At 40.6% G+C, this 18,373-nt stretch overlaps 2 protein-coding genes across 3 annotated transcripts in view; both read left to right on the forward strand.

Moving 5' to 3' along the window:
• Positions 1–43: 43 nt before the first annotated feature.
• poldip2 (polymerase (DNA-directed), delta interacting protein 2) lies at positions 44–5,606 on the forward strand. 2 transcript variants are annotated; one of them, XM_036561649.1, is made up of 11 exons: positions 44–497; positions 1,259–1,334; positions 1,518–1,615; positions 2,437–2,533; positions 2,840–2,915; positions 3,022–3,129; positions 3,220–3,356; positions 3,461–3,487; positions 3,584–3,709; positions 4,461–4,540; positions 4,738–5,606. In XM_036561649.1, the coding sequence occupies exons 1-11, from the start codon at positions 319–321 to the stop codon at positions 4,850–4,852; spliced, it is 1,119 nt and encodes a 372-aa protein (XP_036417542.1). In that variant the 5' UTR covers positions 44–318; the 3' UTR covers positions 4,853–5,606. The 2 variants fall into 2 exon arrangements, with proteins under 2 accessions (XP_036417542.1, XP_036417532.1); XM_036561639.1 differs by having other exon boundaries at positions 45–497; positions 1,253–1,334.
• A 3,087-nt stretch (positions 5,607–8,693) lies between these two features.
• The window catches only part of lrrc75a (leucine rich repeat containing 75A), a 33,684-nt gene continuing 24,004 nt past the window's right edge, over positions 8,694–18,373 (forward strand). The window contains exons 1-3 of the mRNA XM_036561675.1: positions 8,694–8,768; positions 8,876–9,135; positions 15,181–15,309. Coding sequence (XP_036417568.1) covers positions 8,729–8,768; positions 8,876–9,135; positions 15,181–15,309 — 429 coding nt within the window. The 5' untranslated portion in view covers positions 8,694–8,728. The remainder of the gene's footprint in view (positions 8,769–8,875; positions 9,136–15,180; positions 15,310–18,373) is intronic.

The raw sequence follows: 18,373 nt of genomic DNA on the forward strand, positions 1-18,373 counted from the left end.
GACGTATAAACATATAATATGGCTATTTGGGTGCAGAAGTCGACCTACATTGTGCACTGCATAGGGAGTAGGGAGCCAACTGACAGTGAACTTGTTGTAGTATTTTGGTGGCGCGGTGCATTGTGGGAAATGACGGCAGCCAAAGTAACTGGAAAGAGTGCAAATTTTCACTAATTCAGCTGATTTTTGCTTCTGACACAAAACGCATTGCTTGCTAAATAGCAGGGCAGCTGATATGTTGGATGTTTGCGGTCATTTTCCACCACATGTGACTTACTTGACGGGAGTTTTGTGTACTCGCGTGTGCACCAAAGAAAGATGGCTGCGTGTGCGATACGTCGAGGTTTATTTCTGAGCGTCAGTAAATACAAGAGGCGCTCTCACAGAGTGGCGAGTGTCCTTGAATATAACTGTGGATTAGACTGGACTAGGACCCGGCCATCATGTTTACACTGCGCTTCGTCCAGTTTTCAGCAAACAAGATTCATGTCATCACGGTAAGAGGTGTGCTCAGACGTGTCCTGCCTGCTTTGTCCTCCTCCTCTTGTAACAGCTTGCAACACTGCTGTTTTTGCAACGTAAATTAAGACTTTCTCATTTACCCCCTCACCACTAATCTTATATACATGTATTTTACCATTTTTTCTTTGTTAACCTGCCTCCTCCACAGAGCCTACTGCACAGGAAAGTGTGGATAAACCAGAGTGCACTGTGTGGCTAGTAGTCATATCTGGTTGCCCATAACCTGAGTAGTCACTCTGCAAGCCCTATTTATAACTTGACTGCTGTCTTAACTACTTTAGAAGTGTATTTTTGTAGAACTTTTTAGTAAAAACTGGAAAATTAATGCATAGACTACATGTAAACAACTCAGTCTTAAAGTAGATATTGTTATGTCATTGTCCCTGAAATACTGGCTACCCCTTAGATCTGCTCTTTGCCCTGCACTGTGAGGTATAGCTTAAGAAATAAGGAAATGGACACAGTGAGCAAGTCCTGTTTCTGGTCAGCAGTGTCTTTCAGCAGGGAGCAGGGCTATCTGGGGCATCTCCGATTCAGCCTGGCCTGTGTCCAGTTTTCCAGATTGCTTGTGTAATATTCTTGTTTGAGGAAGTGGTTCATTGAGTGCACTGACAAATTACTGCTCTGTGATCTGAGGGCTGAGTTGATATGGCTGCTGCATATTGCAGGGTATGTTTGGTTATTGGTGACTGCCTTTTGGTCTTTCTGTTTATTTTGGCCACATTTTCAGAAACAGACCTAACGGAAAGGTACTGGAGACTGTTGGAGTGTTTGAAGCACCAAAGCAGCATGGGAAGTATGAAACAGGCCAGGTGTGTATTTCACAGAGTTTTATTGCTATTTGCCAAAAGTGTTGATCGTATCACTTGCCACACTCCCCTTTCTCTTCTGACCCTCTTTATAGTCAGTGTGCTGTTGGGCTGGTTATGATTTTTATATTTTAGTCTTTCTCTGGGTACTTGTTCGGCTATGTAAACACATTTTTTTCTTTGCAGCTTTTTCTCCACAGTGTCTTCGGCTACAGAGGGATCGTGTTATTCCCCTGGCATGCTCGTCTCTACGACCGAGATGTGTGTCCTACAATATCAGACAGGTAGTCCATCCAGACCTTCCAGATTCTGTTCTTGTTAGGCACTTTAGCATTTTAGGTAAAGTCTCAAAACTGTAGGAGTGAAAAATACTGTGATGGTACTTTGTTACTGTGCTTAATATGAGTGTAACGATACATTCTGCCCATGATTTGATTTGCAATACTGAGTTCACAATTCGACTTTCTTAAAGCATTTTGAACACAATTCAAGCCAAGAAAAATGATGACTATAAACATATTGTTGCACAACTTAAAACTGACACTAGACTGGAAGACATGCGGAGTGCTGGACTGAGTTGTTGATTGGTGAGGACTGTTTGCAAACTTTGGTGTTCACACAAAGCAGTTGCATTAGATGCAATGTCCATTCTCTACAGTGCACATTGTCGCTGCTTTCTTTTCGATATCACAGTGTCATGATGCACGATTTAGCTTTGTTTTCTTGGCAGTCTGTTGGGTTCCTGTGCATTTTAATGTTTTTGATTAACACATCTATCCATTCAATGTTTTATTAAAACATCCAGAGCAGTGTAAAATAAAACTTCCCACAACTATGCTAATTTGTCTTTGTGTGAGGATTAGCAGTCAGTCACCCCACCGCATGCCACCACATCACACCACCAAACAACTTATATATTTTTTATTGTGATGTACTTGAGTACTTTAAATTAAATTCCTTTTAGTTTTGCTAAAGTATGTTTTTGGCTCCATACTTTCACTTTTAATTAGGCAAGATTTTGACACAGTATTCATATGTTTTGAAAGAAGTTTTTCTGTGCTTTCTACACCCCTGCAAATCTCTAACATTATTTATACCATTCCAGCAAACCAGAGTCCCTAGGCCACGGGTCAAAAGAGGTGAAAGGAAAAACACACACTTACTACCAGGTCCTTATAGACACCCGGGACTGCCCCCACATAGTGAGTGTGCTTATCCTGAAGTCTTAATTTTCAAACCTTTTCACCCTAATCTCTATCAACCACTGAAACAACTGTCCATAGGCTTCTGTTGTGAGTACTTTGTGTTTTGAGGACAGGAAATGCAAAATTATTGTCCATGGTCATTGACTATATTATACAAATATAATACATATACTTATATAATACAAATGCAGCAGACAGAGATCAGGTCTAAAAATGCTGGAGCATTCCTTTAAGAACATTGCGGTCTGTAAGGGAATAGATATCTGGTTTATATTCAGCTTAATTTTTTTTGTTTTATTTCAGTCTCAGAGGTCTCAAACAGAGGCAGTCACGTTTCTGGCAAATCATGACGACAGCAGGGCCTTGTACGCTATCCCAGGTATGTGACTACGAGTAGTATTTGTACAAAGTTGACAGTTTATTCTGTGTTTGTATGTTTGGCTGTTAGTTTCAAATTCCATGTCTCCTAAACCTCTGTCACTCAGGTTTGGATTATGTTAGTCATGAAGACATCCTGCCGTACAGCTCAACTGAGCAGATTCCTATTCAGCATGAGCTGTTTGAGCGTTTTCTTATGTTTAACCCATCCAAAAGTAAGTACTCATTTCTCTTTAGGTTGCTCATATATCAGCTACCTTCTACCATCAGTCTCTGATGGAATGGTATTTGTGTTGCTTACACAGCACCCCCTTTTACCCCAAGAGACACACTCCGAGCCTGGCAGGAGAAGAACCATCCTTGGCTGGAGCTGTCAGATGTACACAGGGAGACGACGGAGAATATCCGCGTCACTGTCATCCCTTTCTACATGGGCATGAGGGTAAGCGAAAGGCATTCAGACTGAAGACGAGTCTTTTTTTAGGTACTTGTTCAGCACTGTTTGTGTTTCTGATTAAACTTTGCTCTTCATTTGTTTCCCCAAAGGAGGCACAGAATTCCCATGTGTACTGGGTAAGCAGATGCAGTAGAGAGTAGATGTGCTTTAGACACAGAATTTGTCACGCATTGACAGTTACATTTATTATAAATTCTGAATCTTTGCCTCAGTGGCGATACTGTATCCGTCTGGAGAACTTGGGCAACGAGGTGGTTCAGTTGCGAGAAAGACACTGGAGAATCTTCAGCCTGTCAGGCACTCTGGAAACAGTCCGTGGCAGAGGAGTCGTTGGCCGGGTGAGCAGCTACACTTCTGATAAACTAGAATTTACTGTTTTCCTTGAGAGATTTGTGCAAATACAGTCCAAACTGAAATGTGGATTTTAGGCTTTAAAAATGAATCAAAATTGAGGCCCTGTTTCAATATATGCCCTCCCTTCAACTTAGACTCATCCATAAAAGGGGTGATGCCTCTGTTTTGCACTCACAGTACAAAGGGAGGAGGGAAAAGTGAAGATCAGATTTAAAATTGGAACTCAGACACCATTGGTTAAGTTAGCCTCAGTGAGCTAATTAGCTAGCCATGCAAACTTTGTGATGCATGTTGTTTGAGAAGTCTCAACATAACATACATAAATTGCGTAATTAATTGCTTTGTCTGGCTATAAGCTTTGGTGGAAAGCCATAGTGTACTGCATTTCTTTTTGTTTTTGCTAGCTGTGTAGCCTTTAGGTGCTAACTAGTAAGCTAGCAGAGTAATGCAGTTACATAAGCAATCATGTGTAACATATGGAGTATTTTGTTAAATAAATCACAGTTTGAAATATGAAGTGTTGGTATTGCTTATGTACAGCTCTGTCTACTTTTTTTGGTGTGTTTGAAAAGAGAATTGCATCAGATCACAGTGATTTCTAGACGAGTTCTGCTGCAGATGTCAACACTTGTGTTCACTTGATCTCTCTGATCATCTAATAAACTTCACTTGATCTAAGTAAGGCATCAGGGCATGTTAAATGAGTATTTAAACAGATGTTTGTTGTTCAACCAGGAACCAGTGTTGTCAAAAGAACAGCCAGCATTTCAGTACAGCAGCCATGTGTCTTTGCAGGCGCCAAGTGGACACATGTGGTGAGTTAAATAACCAACTTCCTTTATAAGTTCCCCCTCAAAGTCACTAAGAATGTCCTTTGACAGTTTGTTGTGGTATAATACAAATGGCTTTGACCAAAAAATCATAACACTGCAGGTGTTTAAGTATACAATTTATTGCTTATTTGATCTGCTGCAAATGAAATGCACTGTTTTCGCTTGTAATCTTTGTGCAGGGGGACATTCCGCATCGAGAGGACAGATGGATCCCACTTTGATGTGCGCATTCCACCCTTCTCTCTGGAGAGCAATAAGGATGATAAAGCGCCCCCTGCTGGCTACACCTTATAACAAACCCACACCCTTAGGACCAGTGTATTAAAGCTTCCCATGCTCCACTTTGCTGTTCTATGCACTATGCCTTAGTGTTTCCCTTTCAGGAATTTGAGGTGTGATCTGATGTGAAGTGGACACATCCTGCAGTATTATAACCCTCATTACGGCCATATTTGTAACTGTTTTTTCAGCACGCAAAGGAACAGAGTGAAAGGGAATGTAGCTCTCAGGTAGCTTGCGAAACAGTGTGTGGAATCATTTTCAGAGTATGTAGATAGTGAGAAGTGGTCATACTGCATAATGTGAATTGAATGTGATTTTGTTTTTCTTATTTGAATTATCTGATTCAGTCTTTTTGGGCAAATTAAGTCTTTTGGGATTTTCCTAAAGCTAACTGTTATTTTGATGCATTTGTGCATATTTTTTTTTTCCATTTAGAGGGTGGAACGCTTAAGCAGAAATTAAAAGTTTGACAGTAGCTATTGGTATGAGGAAAGAAAGAGTTGCAAGGTGACAGATGAATATTGGCTACTGGAGATACTGCTGGGGTGAAGAACAGCCGTGTCTGTTGAGATGCCTGTTCTAATTCTGATTGCGTTGCACTTCCTACAGGAGTGTATTTGGCCAGATACAGTCCAGTTTGTTTGTGATGAGAATGAGAACATCATCTGGAAATGTTGAGTATGTTGATAATAAATGATGACATGGCTAATAATGTACTGTAAATAAGAATGTAAGAAGCATAAATAAATGTGCATTTTGAAATTGTTTCTGTTAAGCTCATTTAGTTTGTAACTTTATAATGTGCGATTACATTTATATTACAGAGAGAACAAAAAGTTTCAGACTGCAGTAAAGCTCCTGCTTATCAGATGGTATATTGTATTACAAGGTAACAGTTCTTTCCTTCCCTTTTTAAAAACTTTACACTTCTCAAGCACCGGTACAGAGTTGTATTAGGATATACAGCACCACTGTTATCAGTGCATTAGTTAACAATATGTGAAGACTTAAATATGTAGAGTGTATTTTCTTTAAGGAAGTTTTGCTGGTTGACTGAGAAGCACTGGTTTACCAAGTATGTTCCTCCAAGTCCTTGAACTATGGCACCACCTGGAGCTTTTAGTCCTGAATTATGTGATGCTTGTTCTGTCTCTCGTTGCTTCTCTTTCAAGCGCTAGATATATGGTGCATACCCGATGAGACTCGGGTCTTGTTTTCAAGTCTCATATTCTCCCATCCTATTTATTTATTTATGGAGTACTCTAGCATTTTTCAACCCGATCCCTGTCTGCTACATCTGTAGAATACAGTCAGTTACTACAGACTATAATTTCCTTGTATATGGCTCAAAACACACCTGCCTCAGTGCCTGCCCAGGGCTTCTGTATTGTGTTTTTATTATGATTGTGCTTATATGTTACAGATTATAATAATTTGTGCAATGCTCATGTTAGAACGTCCAAAACATCATAACACATCTTCGATCCACCTGTGCTTAAAAACTCTAACTTCTGAACATTTAGCACTAGGTGTCAGTATAGTGTAATATAACAGTTCTCATGTATGTAAAGCTAGAGAGGCTGGCAGCAGTGATGAGAAACAACTGGACAAGGGTCTGTGTGCTGCAGTCCATTGGCCCACCCTCTGCAATACAGCCCATCTACGTACACTTTCACGGCTTTGTGACTGAATTAATTTGGTTAGCTTTATCTACACGCTGCAAACAGTCATTTAGTCCAGTGTTTCTTAATTCTGCTCCAGGTGACCCACAGTACTGTATGGTTTCAAATATTCCTTGATTCAACACACCAGATCCAGCTCTTCAACTGATTATTGAGTTGTTCATGTGCTGGATCAGGTGGATTGGAGTAGGGAATAAAGAAACTGCAGTGCTGTGGGTCACCAGGAGCAGGACTGAGACAAAGCAGGAGTTCTCAGTTTACCCAGATGACTTAAAGTCGAGCCTGTTCAATAGGACTCTACTTTGGGCTTAAGTAATCTGGCTAACTGAGAAATCCTGCTTTGTGAAGCATCCCCTTTAACTAGGCTACGACCTTCCTTAGTTACTGTTGCTATGTCTGTCCTTTGAGGTTTTCATGTCTAATAAGGAGGGAGAGACAGAAGTGACAGAAGCTGCCCATTCAGATGAACTAACAATAGAGCTAACGTTAAAGACAATACTGGAGCTAAGCCTTATAGGGAAGTCTGTCCACTCGACAGACATCTCTGCACCGCCGCCGGGCAGTTACGTCCAGTCAGACAGGACCAGGCTCCTAACTCTTTGAATGAGGAGAGACCTAAAAACTTGAATCTTTTCCATTCATCTGTCAATGAGTGAACTGTCTCCTCTTTAATGTCCCTGCTTTTAAATACAAATGCAATCGATTGATTAAACACTGAACAGACCTGTTTAATCAATCAAGCTAACTGCGAATAGCTAAGTAAAGCTAACATAGCTAGCTAACTGATCTTAACATTGTTCTGTAATGTTATTTATCATTAAATATCATATTAAGATGGATGATATCAAGTATAGAAACCTGGATAAAGGTTATCTTACCTTAGAGCCTGTTAATATTTCAGACATTTAGCTGTGAGAGTGGTCTTCTACACAGGTTAATCCAAAACTTTTTTAGATTCAGGAATGAAAAAAACAGCGCCACCCTCCAGATGTTCACGACTGAGTATTTGAGTTTAATATTTATTAAATATTAATGTTAGTTTAACGTTAATCTTTTAAGTTCGTAATTCAGACTGATGTACTGCCACCGTTCTCACCGCAGGTTTGTTCTGAGGAGTTCAGTTGAGTTTTTCATTCGCGTGACGGAGGACGCGGCGCTCAGAGACGGTTCTGATTGGCTGAGAGGCGCGTGAGGCATTATTTAGCATAACGGTCGAACAGCTCCGTTAGCTAACGGTTCAGCTCAGCGCTCAGTGAGTGAACAGCGGCGTGTTATCAGACCGAAACTGAAGAACTGGGAGATGTTGTTCACGGCTCAACCCCTCCCAGCCCAGAGAGAGAGAGAAAGAGAGAGAGTCAGTGCACCACGATGACACACACACACACACACACAAACACTCTCACACACTAGCCTGCATTAGTCTCTGAAAAGGATGCAGCCCAACCCGAAAACACTCCAGCTTCACCCGGGACACACCTGAGCGAGGTCGCTTCTCAGAGACAATAACAAAGACAGCAAACAGAAGACACGGAGCCGAATCGGGGATCAGCTGTTTACTGGTCGTCACTGACATTAGACTTGCTGGGGAGATGCGAGGATGGGCCAGGAGGAGACGGGCTCCCCGTTAGCGAGCTTTACTTTCCGTTATGAAGGAGCACAGTCCGGTGTGTCTGCGAGCGGACATGTGAAATACTAGTGCTTTTTAGCCCATGGAGGAGCTTTCGGTGTCCCTCCTCTGTAACAGGGCGATGTTCTGCAGTGGGAAGAAGTGCATAAGGGTAGTTTGAGCTTTGGGCTGATCTCCCCCTCAGCGCCTCGGCCATGCTGCGGGCTTTAGCATCTGAGCTCTTCCCTACTTGAGGGGGCTCAGAAGTAGGCTAACACTTCACCACTATTTATAGCGGGTTATTCCGTCCTTGTCGTTTTGGTTTTGACCTGACTGAGTGGGATGCTTATTCATGGCATTTTTTTTTCGAAGACAGGAACGTTTCAGAGGACCTTGCTGCACCTGTCGGGGTTTTAAATGTCCTTGGAAGCTGGTGTGACCGCCAAAGTTTATCATTTAAACGGATGAACAAGCAGCCTTCGAGTTCGCGCCAAACTACAGTCGCTATTGTCTCCTCTGAGTTTTTCCTCTCCTCTCATTCGGCTTGTATATCTGTTAGGACTGTTTCTCCTGCTGTGAGGGTAGGCAGAACATCTGAGTATGTTCATAAGAATGAACTTCACCTCAGTCGTGGTATCAGGTCAGTTGTTAAGGCTCCTCGTTAGCGCGCTGTTGTGAAACACTCACTTTTGGCCTGAGGTAAATCTGTGGAGCTGGTTTCAGTGCTGTGACTTTGGGTGATTCCAGTCATGGGAGGCAAGCAGGCGAAGAGCCCGGGGCAGGAGGCCGGGGGCAGTCCGCTCTCGGCGCCCTGGAAGAAGACCCCTACCAGAGAGAGACCCGAGCTGCTGGCCTCGTTCAGCCTGAAGCCGGGAGAGAGGCTGGGCCGAACCGGGACCCCTCCACCCCCATACCAGCGCAGAATAGGCATGATCCAGGACATGTTGCTGTTGGCCAAGCAGGGCAAACATGATGAGGCCACGGAGATGCTGAAGACCCTACGACAGGTACGCACAGCAGGGAGCACGCCTGGTCTACAGGAGTGGTAAACTTCAGTAGTGTATTATACTATCAAGCTCATGACGAAGCCAGTTTGTAGTTCATTCAGCTTTTTTGCACCTTATTGCACTTGTCACTTGGTGAGCCGAGTGGTTCACGTATTCGGCGAAGTCCGGCTCGTGTTTCGAATCGGTTCTTGTCATTAAATCGGTTGAACCGATTCACAGGTCCAACTGAACTGAATCGAACATTTGAGTAGCGTCTACACGGCAATTCTGATAAAGTTTGTCTGGACCTTGTAGGGACTCTAGATCATAGCTTTTTTAAAGCTGTATAACACCTTATTGCACTTATAACCTTCAGACAAGTCGTTCACATCATTCGTGCTTTAGCGGCTCGTGAATGAATCGTTCTTTTGAACCGGTTCATAAGTCAAACTGAATCGAACTTTGAGTAGCATCTACAATGAAGGAATAAATATGTACATGTAGAATTTGTATAATAAGCATTGAAAAAAGACCATTTAATCTCATTTACCTTTTCTCTCTGTAGACTCTCAATGGCTTCCTTTGAACCGGTCGAATCAGTTCACAACTTTCTTTGTAGCATCTACGCTATGTTTATATTTGTGTTATAGGCTTCAGAAATTCTAATATAATTCTAACACCAATCCTTCACAATTTAACTTTACAAAAATCAAAATGCTAGCATATTAAGAATTCACTTACATTTTCTGTCTGTAGACTTTAGCTGGGGCTACCTTCTATGTTTTTGTGCTTTGTCCATTAGACTCTCCATTAGTGAGTAGAAGTAGGAGCATCAGACTGACTCGCTGAATTGAATCTCATTGTTCTTGACTTGTGAATCAATAAGTCCTTGAAGCAGAAGTTTAATTTATTGATAATGTATTGTTCAAAAAGAATCTGTTTGGTAAAATGAAGGGATCTCCCCATCTCTGTCACATTTATGTCTGCATGTTCTCGGTGGAAGAGATCACTTGAAGCCTGGGTGACCAGATTTGGGTAATGGTCAGAGTGAGGCAAGTTCTCCAACGTCTTCCCAGAGTTTTAAATCAGTTCCCACTTTGGTGTCAAAAACAGAATGGCATTATGCAGAGAGAAATTGCGTAATACAGACTGAGCTGTGGTGCCAATCATATTGCATGCCATTGCTGTTTTCAGCAAGGCCAGAGTGAGTGGATGTCATCTGTATGGGACAGCGCAGAAGTTACATGGCAGCTGCACTTCACTTGTCACAGATAGGCCACATCACAACTGAAACTAGCATGCAGACTGCACAGGATATGGTCTTCTGCTATGAGTCCACATGTGTACCATACTGATGTGTCATCCCTCCATGTCTGTTGTCATGTGAGGATGCATATTTTACTTCTATCGGTGCTGCTGAGACAGATGCCCAGCGGCTGGTCTGTCCTGGGCTGCTGATGCAATTAGAAAGCCTGTGAGATTTATTACTGTGCTGTGAAGCCACTTGGCTACTCTGGACCTCACAGTCTGAGATGGAAGGATCAGGCGGGGAGTGAATGCCTGAAGGGAGAGCCAGATTGGAGAGAACACTATGCTGCTGTCCATACATGTCACTGACTATACATGATGGACTGACTTTGGCAGTGTTGGAATGCTTAGAGGGATGGTCCAGGTTTACTGTTACACAAATTTGGTTGTCTGTCATGTGGTAATTGCTAGGGATGTGAATTCTGACTAATTGTGGTATTTAGTATGTGTAAGAGTTTATGAATGGATGTTTGGTTAACTAGAGGGAGGAAATAAGACTTTGGCCTATTTCAGCATATGACAAAAAGTCACTATCCCACTGAATTAAACCTTCTTCCAGGGTACATGTTGTTTCTGACAGAAATAATATAGATATTAAATGTACAGCAAAAGCTTTACTGAGCATAAACACTTACCACATAACATAAGACATTTTTTAACACCATATTTCCCGCTGACTTTCTGTGATGCTGCTTGAATATTAGAGATGGCGCAATACCACTTTTGAATCAGCTGATACTGATACTGATCTGATATCTTTTCTTTAAAAACTACTATCCTTTAAAGCTATTTTCAGTTGAATTATTTAAGCTGAGCATTTTTAAAAAGGCTATCATGCTCAACTGCTCAAATGCTCTACTACTGCACAGAAGGAAAGAAACAGCCAACAACATCACATCATACAATGTGAATGTCTGATGTTTCAGGGTAGATTTTTTCCAGGATTGGATCAGATTCGTTCTTTCTTTCCCAACATCTGATCCAGCATTTTATGCCGATGTCATTTCTATCATGTAGTGATGTCACTATTTGAATACTCCCCTCTGGATTGGTTAACCACATATTCAACTAGCCATGTTACCATATGATAAGAAGTACTGATGTGTAGGCGAGAGCTGAAAGATTAATCATTTTTATATCAAAATCATAATTTTAAAAAGTGCAATTTTCAAACTGCAAGTGCTGCAGTTTTTATTAAAGCCTAAATTAACATGTTGTCTTAACAAGTTTCTGCACCACCTGTAGATGATTTAGAGCCAACGCGCATGACATTACAACCACACCACTTGTGTATAACATCTCAAGTATTTATCGAAAGTTAAATCATTAAGGGAACATTTTAAAGCTATAAATTTACATTGAACTTTACAAAAAAACATACGTGTTAAAACTTAAACTTACACTTTCAGAAATAGAGGTATGTAACTGGGGCAGTACCCCTCTTGTCACTGGAATGGTACCCTCAGGGGTACATCTCAGTACCTTTAGTCAAGGAACATAATTGTATCATAAACCATTAAAATTATATTGTATTGACTCCACACACCCCGTCTCGTCTCCAGCGTTTTTATTTTATTGATCTGTTTTAAAACATTAGGTTATGAAAATATGTACTTTTCACCTGGGAAAAACATATTTACACAATTGGACTTTTAAACCAGTGTTGTACCTTTGAGGGTACATTTACATAGTTTGTACCTTGATGAACAAAAAATGTACTTGCACAGTACCTTTATTTCTAACAGTGTAGAGTCTAAATTTGAATGTAGAATCATGATTTTTCCTTAAGGTAAGATGCTTTTTGCAAGTGACTACTGGACTTTAATTTATAGAAAATAATCACAGTTACAATATGAGTCAGAAAAATCGCAATTAGATGTTTTGCCTTAATCGTGAAGCCCTAGAGTGGGCTATTTGCTGCTGCCGTTAGTAAGTATATGTATGCGATTTATATGTGCCTTTAAACAAGACAAGTGATTAGATCGCCCTGTAGAACAGGGTCAGCCATGATCTTCTGACCATCCAGCGATTTCCTTATTGTGTGGAAGTGGGATCAAAGCCTGAGCCCAAAAGCCTTTTTAAGTTCCACATATATCTTGACAGAATAAACTGACTAATTCTGGCTGAACAGCATTGAAAGCTTCAGGCATGTAGGCTATGTGCCATTTTCAGATACCCTTTGAAATTAAGCAGGATGGAAGTGCAGCATGTTAGTCTTCCAGGGTGCTTCCAGGGTACAGCGCACTTAATGAGAAAGGAAAAGAAAGCAAAACAGTCAGACTTTGAGACACCTCTGGTTACTTTATGTATCTTTTCGCTCAGAAACCATGAAAACGGACCTTAGAACGGAGGTTGATTAATTAAGACGCAGCCTTGTGGAGGGGCCACTGTAGCAAGAGGTTTACATAATGTGGTTTACATAATTGTGCACGGCTGACCGCTGTTTCAGCGAGGGAAGAGATTATTGTAGGAAGAATCCAATAACGAGGGAAACCCTTTGCAGTCGTCCGCTCTTGATCGCTCACCTCTCAGTTCTCAGAATAGGTCTTCTAAGTCTTTATGTGCCTTATGCATTTATATTTCATGTCACACGTCATCAAAAATGCATGCCATTTTCTCTAGACGCAGCGCTTACTTTCTTCCCTTCCTTTTTTTAATTTTCTGTTTCATTCCTAGCCGCTCTTCTTTCATCTTGGTGACGCAATTTAGCTCCATGCCAAAAAAAAAACACCCAACTCAGAGCACTGAGTGACATTTGGACCATCTTTAATTGCTTGTCCCTCTACCTGCCCTGTTGCTTTGTAGATATAAAGGCCTTAGGATGGTAGATTAAATTCTCATTTAGTTTTGTCTATTTGCAGAGCCGTATAATTGGGGCTTCTCTATAGTTGTGCTGTAATACACACAAAATGTGTCACGACTATGCAGCGAGAAAGAAACGCTAACGTCCATTAGCAGAGTGACTCAGTTATGGTCAGTGTTCACGACGCAACACAAAAATGTTAGACACATTCTTCTGCCTAACACAGGTGAGAAATGGACATTCGGTTTGGCTAATGCATCAGTGCCTCATTTTCACACTCAGAAGGACATTTACACTGTATAATGCACAGCAGACGCTTTGTTCTCTTTCTGTTACATAACAGAAAATCTTCTAATACCTTTGGACATTAGTCTTAAGGCTTCCTCCATTTTTTTTACACAAGAGACTGCTTCTTGTGGATGTTATAGTTTACTGTTAATGAACATATGGATTTCTCTCTCTTCTCTTGATGAGCACAACATATACAGATTTAATGCAGTGCAGATCGAAATCACATGATTTAGAATGCAGGTAATCTCCACTGTTCTCAGTAGGTTTACCGACGGGACAATATTGTAGATTTCTTTTCATGATAACACATCACAGTATTTTGACATACAGACACAATGCACTAGTAAGGCCACACTTAAAAATTGCTATCAAAAACTCTGGGTATGATCATTTTATTTAACAGTTTGCACCCTGCATGGCACTGAATCCAGCACAGGAACAGGACTAATTATGCTCTGTTTGCAATGAAACATGCAGCTGGCCAGTATTCTTTAAGTATGGGCGATATCCACGATAAAGTATGATCATATTGGACACCTCTAGATGCTGCTGATGACAATTATGATGGTTTTTAATATTATCATGGTATTGTTAAAATATACTTAAAAGCACTAATACACAGTGAAATCATTTCACACAAGGTATTATATGGATGCACTGTTATGGTAACTTCTCATTTACATATCTGTTAATGCTAAAACATCAACATTTATATAATTTAGAGATTGGAGCTACTACTTTGATTTGCATTACAGAAAATATAATGTTTATTTGTATAGGGTTACAAATGCATGAACACGGTAGCCCAGCGTCACTTAAACATTCTACTTTTCCAGCAGTAAGCAATACACGTACTATGCTGATAAGACCTTTCATCCCTTGTATTTCTTTAGAATTAAAAAATCAATAGATTACACATATGAAAATCATCACCAGTGTTACTACTGTTTTAGGAGTGGGCGATATGGCAAAAAATATCATATCATTATTTTCATGATGCGCAATACAGACAGAATGCGCTAGTAGTGCTACATTTAAAAACTGTGGCTCAAAACTCAAAAACTCGCCATGATTTTTCTTGAACGTTTCACATACTGCACTGCACTAAATCCAATTAAGCAGGACTAATTATGCTTTCTTTTTTAAGAAAAATATGTAGTTGTTCATTGTTCTTTAAGTACAAACAATATCCACAAGATGTAAAAAAAAAAAAGAAAAAAAAGCGTATTGTTTTTTGTAAAAAACTGTCTCATGATAATTATAAAATATTGTCATATTGCAAACCTCTACACTGTTTACTCTTTAGATTATAGATGTGTAAACGTGTTGTTCTGGTATGTGCTTTGCAGGAAGACTGTAGAAGTAGGTTAATTCCTGACATTTCTAGTGTGGTAATCATACAGAGTTATTGGAATCATTAAAATGAATTCAAAGTATTGTGCAAAAATAAATAAAAATGATACAGTTCCAATTGGGTTTCATGCCACAGCAAATCATAAAACTGCCCATCTCTGTATCTTTAATAATTCAGAGAAAACAAAAAATCCATATCTTTACCAGGTTTAATGACTGGGTGGAATGCATGGCGGTTGCTGGTCATGGGCGTGGTCTGCTGCTGCTGTACTGGTTAACTGCTCCTCCATGTTGTCTTTTTCTCCCTCTAGGATCTGGGAATGGAGTCCACATCTCTGGATGATGTTCTCTATCGCTACGCCAGCTTCCGGAACCTGGTGGACCCCATTACACATGACCTGATTATCAGTTTGGCCAGATACGTTCACTGCCCCAAGACGGTAGAGTGATTAGTTCCTTTACTCACAAATGTGATCATATCTCAGTGCATGCTCTCACACAGTCCCACACAAGCACACAGGGTCTTTGCCTTTTTCATATCATGTCTGTGGTCCGTAGGATAAATTGTTTTGTGTGTGCATGTTTGTGTCAGTGCAGGCTACAAGAGAGACAGGAAATGAATGGCACTTAGCTCAAGTAGATATTGAATACTAGGACAATAGAAGAGACAGTGCCTTTTTATTATCATAACAGATTTCAGAGGCCAGCAGCCATTCATGAGTTACTAGCAACAATAAAGAGAAAAGCATTCAGTACCAGAGATATTGACAGGTGGGTGTAGGAGAGAAAGGGAGGATTAAGAGGCAGACAGAGTGAGCGACAGCTAAAGCCAGCGCCAGTGCTGCGCTCACGAATGAGTCACATTTTGAGACAGGTCAGCCCCCACAAGGAGACTCCTGCTGCTGCTGCACTTAATGGAGCAAATTAAGCACAATAGCACACAGCAAAAACACCCAACTCAGCTTCTAGCGCAAGCTGCTTTAACACCTGACTACGAAAAACAGCAGCCCTCAGCACCGCAAGGTACCATAGCAATACCATTGCTATCATGCAATCAGTGGATTGTCTTTCTACCTCACATTATCCATGGCAACAGTCGACTTAAGACCACTGAAGATCAGGGGGAGGAACAGGGGGACAACATAAATCAGATTTGAAAATGCAGAATGTCTGCTTTAATTTGAAGCTGTGCACATCAGGATTGGGAAAATCATGTAATAATTTCATCCCTTTTTTATACATAATGCTCCTTTTTTGGGGGATCCTATGTAACTGAACAGTTGGCTGCTAGTTAACAACAACAACAACAACAACAATAATAATAATAATAATAATTAGTTTCATTTATATAGTGCCTTTTTAAAGCCAAAGCTTCAGCAAAAGCAACAGCAAAAACAATTGGTATTATTTAATCAACACAAAAAAGGCATTAAAAAACAAACAAATCATACCATATATTATTTAATATATTGTTAAACTCTATATATCATATATTTTAAAAAGCTATATCAACAGGAGTGAGAAAAAAAAATGAAAGAGGGAGGTTTTAAAGGAGAATGCCATTATTTTTTTTTTTAAAGATCTGCTTAATTAAATTGGTCAGATGTAAATAAAATCATTGAGTGGTTTGATATAGTGTTCTGTTCTAGAAAAGCTTACAGAGGCAGTATTGTTCACATTGGTGGTGAAAGGAACCAGACATCTTAATTTTTTAATTTTTTAATAGAGTTTAATGCATCTAAAAATTTTACCACTATTTTGGTTGGTGTGTTTTTCTAGGATTAACCATTTTCACGGCAGAACACTCTAAATGACTTTCAGTCTCAATGATTAAATCAGAGATGCAGAAAAGTTAAAAAATCGGTAGAATTTAAGTTTGGGCATTGAAGGAGGAGAGTGAAGACTGGAAGGGATCATGAAGCTAAATATTTCTGCGCGAAGTGGTGACCTGTCTAAATTTAAGAACTGCCAGAAGCTAGAAAACCTGAGAGCATGGAGAGAGAATAGGAGCAAAGAAGCTCTACTAAATAGAGGCAGGCAGAACCAGGTAGAGCTTTATATGGTAGAAGGAGGAGTTTCAACTGAATGTACAACATAACTGATTTTGTGACTTTGGACCGTGCCTTCAGCATGGTGGTAGTATGAGGGAAGTCTGATTGAGGGAGAGGGGAGAACTCTGAGAACTTCTGAGAGGAGTTCTGGGCAGCTTCTGTCTGTAGCTAGAACGCCAGACCCCCCCCTTACAGCTGTGGTAGGACTGATGTAGGACTGAGGAGCAGGGAGATGGGGTGGCGGTGGGGATTGCGAACTCTTCTTCACGCAAAACAGAAGGTGAATGATGTGAATTTATAGGGTGTTAGATTGGAAGAAGGAGGAGTTTCAGACATGTTCCTCCCCTCAAACTTCAGTTATAACATAACTACATAAAAAGTTGGGGTGATGTGAGCAAATTTCTTTAAAATGAGTCAACAAATTTTGAATGTATTTAAGAGAGCGTGTAGTTTTGTAGGGAATGCCAGTGAAAAGAGAGTTAGAGTAGCTGAGATGAGACGATATGAAAGCATGGGCTCGAGATTCTGCGTCTCTTTTTAGCACAGGATGAAGCCGTGCAATATTACAGAGAAGATCCTTTGCAATGTGGGAGTCTGACATGATGCAAAGCACTAGTAGGTCTCACCGGTACCAGAATAAGAAGATGTCTTTATTGATGATGTGACTGCTGATGGCATAAACAGGATGAATTCTGAAGTGTACAAAACCACACTGAGCATGTTTTTATTTACTGAAGATAAGACTGAAGGCTAGAAGCCCCCAAAACAAGCACTGAACTGGAAATGACGAGATTACAGGCCTGGCAGTGTATCACTTGGGATGATACCCAGCATATAATGATGGATATGGGTCCGTAGACCTCAGGCCTTCATTCACTGCAAAGGATTTGTAACTAAAAATTGTACATTTTTTTTAAAAAGATGAATTTGTTTTACTCCCCTGAAATGGCTGACCTTGTGTAAAAATGACTGTGGTTCATATATTGAATCAATCTAGTATAAAAAGACTAAAATTAAAGCTGGCATTTTGTTCTTTAACTTCATAGTCATTGATTCTTTTCAAATCCAGTGCGCTGGAGCACGGAGCCAAAAGAAGAACAAATGTGGTGCAGTTCCTCTCTGTTACACAGCGCTATATATATATATATCAGTATTTACGTCGTAATATCCTTCATTCTTTATAGCTTGTAGATTTTGTTTGGAAATATTATGATTGACATAAAAAAAGACATCAGCATGACAGAAGTGGTGGCAGACATTGTGCGAGGCAGAAACAGAGTGTGTGCAGTGTTCTGGCTGGAGTAGAGCCCTAGTGCTGACGCTCAGGCCTGTCTGCTGTACTGCTGGAGCCGTGACAGCGTCCTGTGTGTACAATAACATTGCCAGGGGACCCGCTGTCTGTCTGCAGGGGACGCTGACCAGCCATGTGTTACAGTCACCCTCGCTGCTAGTG

This window comes from Colossoma macropomum, unplaced genomic scaffold (assembly GCF_904425465.1).
Source record: "Colossoma macropomum unplaced genomic scaffold, Colossoma_macropomum, whole genome shotgun sequence".
Lineage (NCBI taxonomy): Eukaryota > Metazoa > Chordata > Actinopteri > Characiformes > Serrasalmidae > Colossoma > Colossoma macropomum.

What these genes read in the sequence shown, in the direction of transcription:
- poldip2 (XM_036561639.1), top strand. Translation starts at nt 319, where the DNA reads ATGGCTGCGTGTGCGATACGTCGAGGTTTATTTCTGAGCGTCAGTAAA. An exon ending in ACAAGATTCATGTCATCACG is followed by an intron (nt 498 to 1,252) that starts GTAAGAGGTGTG and finishes CCACATTTTCAG; the next exon opens with AAACAGACCTAACGGAAAGG. An exon ending in GCGCCAAGTGGACACATGTG is followed by an intron (nt 4,541 to 4,737) that starts GTGAGTTAAATA and finishes ATCTTTGTGCAG; the next exon opens with GGGGACATTCCGCATCGAGA.